Genomic DNA, 8911 nt, shown 5'->3' with positions numbered 1-8911 from the left:
CACATGTTATTTCACACATGTGTGCCCCCCCCCCCCCCGATTGTACCACACGGTTGAAGAAGTCAGCAGCTTTGAATTTCAGCAGATAACGTCCCCTCTGGGCTAATTTTCTTTTCGAGGGTCTGCTTTATAAAAAAACGTATCGGTACCTTCTGTTGAGGCAATCTTAAAGCCTGCTGGAGAGCACACACTGAAATAATATATCTGCATCTGAGCATTTCTTGAAGGGCAGATATCTCTTTTTCTGTGGATGTGACGCACCGGAGCAATCGGACGTTAAATCGCAGGCCAGAAACCAGCAGGTCGGAATGTGAAAATTGTTGGTGATTTCTCTTAGAATAGAAGATATGTTCACGGCAGAGTGAAAGAAAACCTTTCCCCTCACTGCTGAACGCTTTGCATTCCCCTTCTTGCACCAGAAAACCTGATAAAAGAACCCATTATCAAGGTTTAACCCGGACCAGACGTCAAACATCTCATCGGAATCGGTCGCACCGCCTTTTTGAGCATCTGCATTGCAAAAGTTTACTCTGTGCTTTGCCTCTGATGTGATTTTTGATTGGAATTTGCCCTTGAAAAATGTTCTGTACTTGAATGTTTTTAAAAATTGTTTTACAAACTCTAACAGTCTGCTCTCTGATATGTATTTTAGTGCCATGTAGGTTAAGACTGTAACAGAAGAGTAGGCCTCGTGTTGTAAGTCTAATAGAATCACTTACTTCAGTCATTATTTAGACATTTAAAAACTATTACTAGGGGTGGAAAAATACATGCTCTTAGTAAAATGCAATAAAATTCTGCAGCATTGCAAACTAAAAATGAAAGTTAAAAAAACAAACATTAGCATTACAGTATAACTTAGCATTTAGTAAAACAATAAATGGGTTTCAACAAGTTTGAAATTGGAAAATGCAGAAATCGTTAGTGGCTGACATTGTTTTAAAACTATTAAAACTACTTCAACTTCATTTTTCAAACATTAAGCGTTAAATATATTAAAATACTAACCTCCTGTAGGGTTGAAAGCCGGCTATGAAAGGGTTAAAGTTTGTTTCTTGTCAGTTGAAGCTAGTTAGCTTAGCGGCTAGCTTGGATTCACAGACGTTTCTATGTATTCCAACGAAAATGTTTAAAAACTATCAACAGGAACTTCTCAAGTCGCTCTTGTACCACAAGCCATTCATCTGCCGTCCATTGCTGTACTCAATTTATATGACAAATACTGATATTTTGCCTTAATGTGTCGAAATAAGTGATATAGCTTTTAAACTAGCTAGCTAATGCGGTTGGCAGCCGGTTAGCTTAGCACAAGCAAGCTAACAGCTTAACGACGCAAGCAACAAAACAGGAAAATTACATTTAGCTGTTTTTAGACCACGTCCGGTTTATTCAGCTGCCATCCATTTGTTTACACAATATAGCATTATAGTCACAATGGCTGGCTAGTTTAAAAGCTATATCACCTATTTTGGCACATTAAGTCAAAATAAGTGATATAGCTTTTATTAAGTTAGCTAGCCATTGCGGCTAGCAGCTAGTTAGCTTAACACACGCAAGCTAACAGCTTAATGACGCTTGCAACAAAAGGGAAAATTACATTTAGCCATGTTTTTAAACTCTCTTTATTCTGTGGCTCAGAGGAAGAAAATTATCTCCTCCACAGGTGTCGCTCATTAGCAAGACACTCTCACTGGCTGGTGAGGCACTGACACTACATAAGTCAGATTTACAAATATATGAACCCAAAAGAGAAGCTTAAATCACCATTCAATTGGCAGCTTGCACATTGACTACTGGTTGTTTTTCATATTTCATATCAGCATTCTTTACACACACATTAAGGTACATATTTGATTCCACCGGGATAGTTTCAGAAGCGGAGCGCTCGCGGGCACCATCGTGAGATTCCGCGATAATGTGTTTTAACAACCCCGGATGTATAAAGAGAACAACAAACACATAAAAGGTTACTTTACCTGTCCGATGGTGAATTGCTGTTGATTTGGTCATATTTCCCTGTTTTTGGAGACATTTTCAAGCTTGGATATAGAATCTTACATTTTTGTGGTCAAAGCAAAATATAAGAAGAAAAGAAGTGTAGAAGAAGAGCAACGACAGAACAAGCATGAACCCGACCCGTGGGCTCTCGCACGCCCCCTTCAGTGAGGCAGAGGTACTGTTTGCCCCTCTGTGCCTTTTCACTGCGGTTTGATGTCAGATCAGCAACACTAAATATCTTCTACACACACGTGAAATACATAAAAATAAATTATAAAAATGATTGGAATCATACAGAAATTACATTAATAGCACAGATCAGTAGAGAAATATTAACATTTATTTTATTTTAACATTATTTGTTTTTTACTTGTCATGATGACAGGTGAGGCCCTGCCTCCCCCGACCACACGTCCCTGCCTAATTAACACTACTTATTCTAGTACAGTAACTAGTTCCAGGACCCTGTTGTGTATTGTGGTCAGTGCACATAAATCAAGAATGACTAGTTTACTCACTTCACCTCCAGGATGTCTCTGGGCTGTCTTCATGGTAAATAATTCATGTAAATTGTGTTGCAGAGCTGTCACAGAGCACAGAAACCTCAGTGTAATGTTGTATTTTCTGTTTTTATAACACTTAATCTTCTTCACTTTCCTGACAATTATATCCATAAACACGTGTCAAGTTTCTATGGTGTTATATGCCTGACAGGGTGGGGGAATTAATAGAATATTAGGACTTCTAAAAATAACTATGCATTCTCCTGGAACACCACAATTATGAGAAGTATTAGGTATGATATACAATGTCAAAATAGTCAAACGTTATATGTAAAGACTTTGATTATATTATTGTAAATTGTCAATTATGAGGTACTAAAACAAATTTCTGACACATCTTTCCTCAACATTTTGGCTTATTGTCTCAAACTATTGATTTCATTTGTATGTTTTGACTTGATGAACCTTTTTAAATCTATTATTGGCTTTAATGTGTTTAATACTGGAATCCGATGGATTAACATGATCAAACCTCAAATTCCGGCAGTGTCCCCTCCTTGATCTTCACACTGGAATAACTACTTACTGTCGCTTCAGTCTAAATATATGAACAAATATAAAAAAAACAAACAGAATATCTCCTTTGGAAATATCTCTTAATAGAGCTCTTTATTCCAGTTTGTTAAAGCCAACAGTTACTCTCACAGATTTACATTCAACAACTTCCGTTTACCCGACAGGCAGGCAAACCTCCACATCCCCAGTTCATCACGTCTGTTGGTCACACAACGATCACAAAGTAGTGATTTCTCCCTCGTGTCATATTCTCAACATTCCAGCCATACATACTTATATTTACTATTTGTACAATATACTGTCATTGATTTCCATTCATCCGTCCGCCCCAACCCTCGTCCACATGCACACATAAAACACTGTACACATTTATCAACAGAGTCGTGTTCAAAAGGCCGGTCGCCTTCACGTTTAATATCCGAGAGTCCAGGAAAGACGCTGCTGAGTACCTTTTGTTTTGAAGAAGATTTGTTCTTAAAGCTGAATGGAGAAGGTGGCCTGCAGATATATTACAGAGCGATAACCTCTTATGTGTTCAGAGGACCCCGGTCCAGTGTGTTCAGGATTACAGCAAGAAAAAGGATGGAACGATGGAAAGAGGCAGAAAGAAAACAAAACACTTTTAAATAAAGACATTGTGAAAGGAAGAGCAGTCTGGCAATGGCAGAAAATGTTCATATTAATCCTAAAAATAAAAAAAAAAAGGACCTCCATATCATCCCTTCTTCTTCTCCTGTTTCTTCTCTTAGTGTCTAAACGTCTAAAGCCAAGCACAGCAGTGTAGTTTCCTCTTTTGGTTCCCCAGTGTGGTTCATACAAGAGCGATGATACATGGATCGGGTAATACAGTACAGTACATTCTCCAACCTCCACTAGTGAGGCCTCCTCTGTCATTAGAGGCTGCTCCATCCTTCTGCTTTGGTCTCAGTCGGTCTGTGCAGCAGCAGCAGTAGTAGTAGTAGTAGTAGTAGTAGTAGTAGTAGTAGTAGTAGTAGTAGTAGTAGTAGTAGTAGTAGAGGCTTGTTTGCTACCTTTAGGAATCCAGTGTCGCGACAGGAGGACGTCACCCTTTTGCAGTAAAGTGGCACAAATGTAGCTGCAGGAGAGAAAATGAGACACTGGAGAGTGCAAAGAGTCTAAACCTTTTTTTTTTTTTTTGGTCGCTAGTTAGTAGTTAGTTACAGCTATGTTTTGGTTTTCATGACGTATTGGCGTGGCTTTGGTCCGGAGGTTGTACGATTGGAGGTGCCAGTGGTCGCATGTTGGTTTGAGATGAAGAGAAGCTGGACCGAGCCGAGCCAGGCTCTACGTTGGGAGGGGGGGAGAGAGAGAGAGAGAGAGAGAGAGAGAGAGAGAGAGAGAGAGGGAGGGAGGGAGGCTCATCCCCCGGCGTCTCTTTCTACCTGCCGAAAATGTTCTCGTACTCCAGCAGTATTAGCTCCACTATCTGGTTCTGGTAGACCATGTGGACCGCGATGTTCCAGGTCTCCGTTTCGGGCCGCAGCAGCGTGGGGCCGAACACGATGGCCACGCTCTGGGTGTTCATGCGGTTTTCATCGCCGTGTTCGATCACCCTGGAGGAGCGACGGACAAGTTGAGACACAGCGTTGAATATTCACATGTAAAGGAATATTAAAAAAAACCACAGAAATAGTACCATCTAAACAAAGTACTGCGCAGTGGGATGGAAGAAGTACTCACTTATACTTAAAGTAAAAGTACTAATTAAGCCGAATTTCATATTATTGGATTTTAATTTTAATGTCACAGCTGGTAAAGTTGGAGCTAATTTAAAAGGATTAATACAGTCTTATATACATCATCATTTGTATATTTTGTATTAATAATCAGAATATTCAAAGGAACTAAAGGTTTCTCTCTGAATTGTAGTGGAGTAAAAGTAGCAGAAAATGGAAAAAGAAGTCCTCAAGTAAAGTACCTAAGTACAGTACTTGAGTAAATGTACTCGGTTACTTTTCACCACTGCTTGCCGCTCTGGTTTCTGCCCCTTTAATTCATGTGCTGAAGTTAATAACAATAATCAGCGTTTGGCCGCTGAAAGGCTGTAATTTAGTTCCCTGGTTGATCAACACTAGAATGTATAAAGTGATCATTTACATGTCGTCTGCTTCTCTAAATAAGATCATTTTGAATCTCTGTTCAATTAATTGGCTCAAACAGGGTGACCGTGGCTAAGTGGAGAGCAGGGCCGTCTTTCAATCAGAGGGTCGGTGGTTCGATCCCCGGCTACTGCTCTACTAGTCTCATGTCAATGTGTCCTTGAGCAAAGACACTTAACCCGTAGCGTCTGCTAAACGACCGTAATGTAATGTAATGATGAGCCAATTAATGGATTTGTCATCAGAAATGAACCATTGGGACGATTGATTAAGTACTAATGAGTAAAAGTTCCAAACATTCTGTTGTTTCTGCTTTAGATGTGATCATGTGTTGCATTGAATGTAAACTAAAAAAAATAACAGATGAATGAAGAGTTAAGATAATCTCGTGTGTGATGAACACTGATTCTTGTGAGATCGGTGCCTGTTTATTGTTCTGAGGGGAAAGACGGATGAATAAACAGTGGTTCTTACTTCCTGAGGTGTTTGAAGAGCGCCTGCATGGTGTCGTGGTTGGGTTTGGGCAGCTGTCGGACCAGATCCTTGACGGACTGAACTCTCTGCCTGTAGTCTGAAATCTCTGCAGAACAGGAAACATGCATCACGGTCTGACGGAGCAACACTGAGATTCATCAAACAGTTGCTTCTGATGCAATGCTGGATAAAGTGTTGGCGATGCTAGCGGTAGAGCAACGAGGCTGAAGACATGACTAGTGCGCTGACTCCAGAGTGTGAGTTAAAGTGTGACAGTGGTGTAACTCGTACTGATGGCGCTGACAAAGTCGTGGAAGAGAGCGTAGGTGAAGAGAGGCTCCGGCAGCTCTCTGAAGTACATCTTTAAAGCTCCCGTGGTCACGTGGATGTCCTCCCATTTCTCATCCGTCAGGTTCACCTTCTCATCTGGACACACACACACACACACACACACACACACACACACAAAGCCGTCACTCACATTTAGGAAGTCTGCCGTGTAGATATAGTGGTCATATCCCGGGTTAAGAGAGTGTAACTCACCGTGGTTGACGACAAAGCGTAGTTTCTGTATGATCGCCAGGTTCCCACTAACTCTGTACAGCCCGTCTATGCACAGACCTGCAAAGGATCATGGGAGGAAAACATTCGTCACTGTCCACATCCCACGGGACACTACCTGTGTTCTCATGAGGCAACCCAGAATCACTTCCTTCCCTGTGACACACACACACACACACACACACACACACACACACACACACACACACACACACACACACACACACACACACACACGTATATCTGAACGCACCGCTGTTCTCCACGTGTTCGATGCACATCCTCACAAAGATCGGCACCGTGTCGTTCTCCCTGTGACACAAGGTGGACAGACTGCAGCCGAACACCTGGTCTGGAGACACGGAGAGACAAAAACTTTCTATTAGATGTAAAAGAAAGGATGGTTTTCTTTCTGTGCGCTCTCTAAGGCCAAGAAACGTCAGGGAACAGCTGTATATTATGACATGTCTGGTCTGGTTAATTATTATAGGACTATAAAACATTCACTTCTTCTTATTGCTGTGGGCAAACTGGCTCGTTGAAGTATGAATTTAATCAAAAATCTGACATAATTAAGGTTAGAATAAACAGATTTATCTTAGAAAAACACCTCGTACTCTTTGGTGTGTTTAGCGCACGATTAAATGTCAAGACACTATTGATGTATGCAAAACACACGTGACAGAAAATGTGCAAATGTAAATGAAAATATGCAAAGTTTGTTTCTGCTGGAGGGAGGTAGATGAGAGAGGTTTGCGGTTCTTCTGTACCTTTGATGTACCCCTTGTCTCTGACGGCCTGCAGGGTGGGGCGGCGGGTCAGGAACTTCTTCAGCTTGTGTCTGGTCTTCTTGTTGTCGGAGGCGTCCATGCTGGTGGAGGTCTTCATGGCTGCAGAGGACAGATGGGACAGCACAGTGATGTCCACCACTCGTCTCAACGCGCTGATCGCCATGACGGACGCTCGACGTGTTGAGGGAATGAAACTGATACGCGGTGCTTTTATGAGGCATGAGGGACACTCTACGCTTTCATTTTCACTATGCGAGTGGCAATCTTTGACTTTTGAAGTTTAAATACAGTAAACGTGTTCAAACATCTGCTCTACACCATGAAGCAGCTCACAGACCTCGGCCTTTCTTTGAGTCTCTGTGGTCTTTCTCCTTGTCGTTTTTCTCCGCACCAGGCGACTCCGGCATGTCCTCTTCAATGGCCTCGTCGGACTCCCAGGCCTAAGAGAGAGACACACACACACACACACACACACACACACACACACACACACACACACACACACACACACACACACACACACACACACACACACACATACACAGATCAGATACGGGTTGTAAACCTCTTACTGCTGCACCTTTGGACTCTCAGGACTGTGAAACTACACACTTGATCTGTTGACAAGCGAGTCGACCTGAAAACAAATGACTAACTTAAGTTATTTTTAGAATTATATTTCTGTCTTAAGTTACAGTTAGTTAAGTGGCTTTTTTAACTAGTGTTTTTATAACAACAACTAGGAAAACTAGAGAATTGATTCATTACCCTGCAAACACTAAATATCTGAACAGGGTTCATCACACTTCTGTTGATCTTCTCTGTTGTCCCCGAATGTTTAAAATGAGCAGCTGGACATCAGACTTAAAATGTGTATTTACATTACAAAGTCAACATGCAGACTTTATATCAGCTGTGACAAAGTCCACTCTGAACAACCTGGCACAATCTCCCCTGTTGTTATTATCGTGTAATAACTATGATAAATAGTACACAGTATATATATACTGTATGTCCAATCAGCTGTTTTGGGGCTGGGTGGAGGCGTTGGGTCCTCACGTGGGTGCTGATGGTGTCCTGCAGCGTCCGGTACCAGTCGGTGACCAAGCCTTCGTTATCGGACTGGATCAGCAGCTCGGTGCCCTGACGGGTCTTCACCTGCAACCATGACAGATAATCAATTATTGATTCCAATCATCAGCTGTGTCTCTATTGTTTCTCTTCTCCTGTGGTCGCTGTAGATCTGTGACTTCATCGTATGTTAACAGTTGGAGTCATTTCTAGAAGAAGCATCTTTAATATTTAGTGTTTCAGTAATAATATCTTGGAGGGGAGTTCACTAGTGCACCGAGGGGAAATATAAAATACACCTGAAGGATTTTTCATTTGTATTTGAGACATTTCTTTAATTATACAAAAGACACAACTACAGATTAAAAACTAGAACGATCTGGAGGAGGTCTGCTCACCTCCATAACGTGCTTCTTGCTGGATTTGTCCTTGGAGGCCCATTCCACCGAGCCGCCCCTCAGGTCCACAGTGAACTCTGGTTTGGACTGAACGCCTCCGAACTGGACAGAGACAATATGCTGCTTTGATGATGACGAACGTGGAGAGATTAAGATTCAAAAACTAAAACTGGAGCTACGCCTTCCAGGAGAGCTCTGTTAGTGCGATGTGACGGTTATATGATATACGACACAAAAGGACGTCCTAGAAGACTTGTTGAGTCATTTGACGGGTTTACACGCTGGATTTAAATTCTCAAGATGAAGATAAACGACACAAAACCTGATCAGCATGTCTTCATCTAGAGAGATAATTAACTGCAGAGAGAAGTTTAGTTTCAAAGGCAAAGGAGTCCGTGGAGTTTTGCGCCATCAACCTC

General features: G+C 41.7%; 1 protein-coding gene across 7 annotated transcripts in view; it reads right to left on the bottom strand.

Moving 5' to 3' along the window:
- Window positions 1-3140: 3140 nt before the first annotated feature.
- LOC137890603 (rho GTPase-activating protein 12-like) overlaps window positions 3141-8911 on the bottom strand; it is a 43260-nt gene continuing 37489 nt past the window's right edge. For all 7 annotated transcript variants that reach the window (XM_068734751.1, XM_068734752.1, XM_068734753.1 and 4 more), the window contains 9 exons: window positions 8493-8594; window positions 8083-8181; window positions 7361-7463; window positions 7003-7122; window positions 6486-6584; window positions 6215-6292; window positions 5963-6097; window positions 5672-5777; window positions 3141-4651 (listed from right to left, as the gene is read on the bottom strand). In XM_068734751.1, the coding sequence (XP_068590852.1) occupies window positions 4477-4651; window positions 5672-5777; window positions 5963-6097; window positions 6215-6292; window positions 6486-6584; window positions 7003-7122; window positions 7361-7463; window positions 8083-8181; window positions 8493-8594 (1017 nt within the window). In that variant the 3' untranslated portion in view covers window positions 3141-4476. The remainder of the gene's footprint in view (window positions 4652-5671; window positions 5778-5962; window positions 6098-6214; window positions 6293-6485; window positions 6585-7002; window positions 7123-7360; window positions 7464-8082; window positions 8182-8492; window positions 8595-8911) is intronic.

This window comes from Cebidichthys violaceus, unplaced genomic scaffold, assembly GCF_023349555.1.
Source record: "Cebidichthys violaceus isolate CVI_PGR_0920_01 unplaced genomic scaffold, fCebVio1.0.p SCAF_67, whole genome shotgun sequence".
NCBI classification, from domain to species: domain Eukaryota; kingdom Metazoa; phylum Chordata; class Actinopteri; order Perciformes; family Stichaeidae; genus Cebidichthys; species Cebidichthys violaceus.
This window is presented reverse-complemented; position numbering and strand designations above follow the sequence as displayed.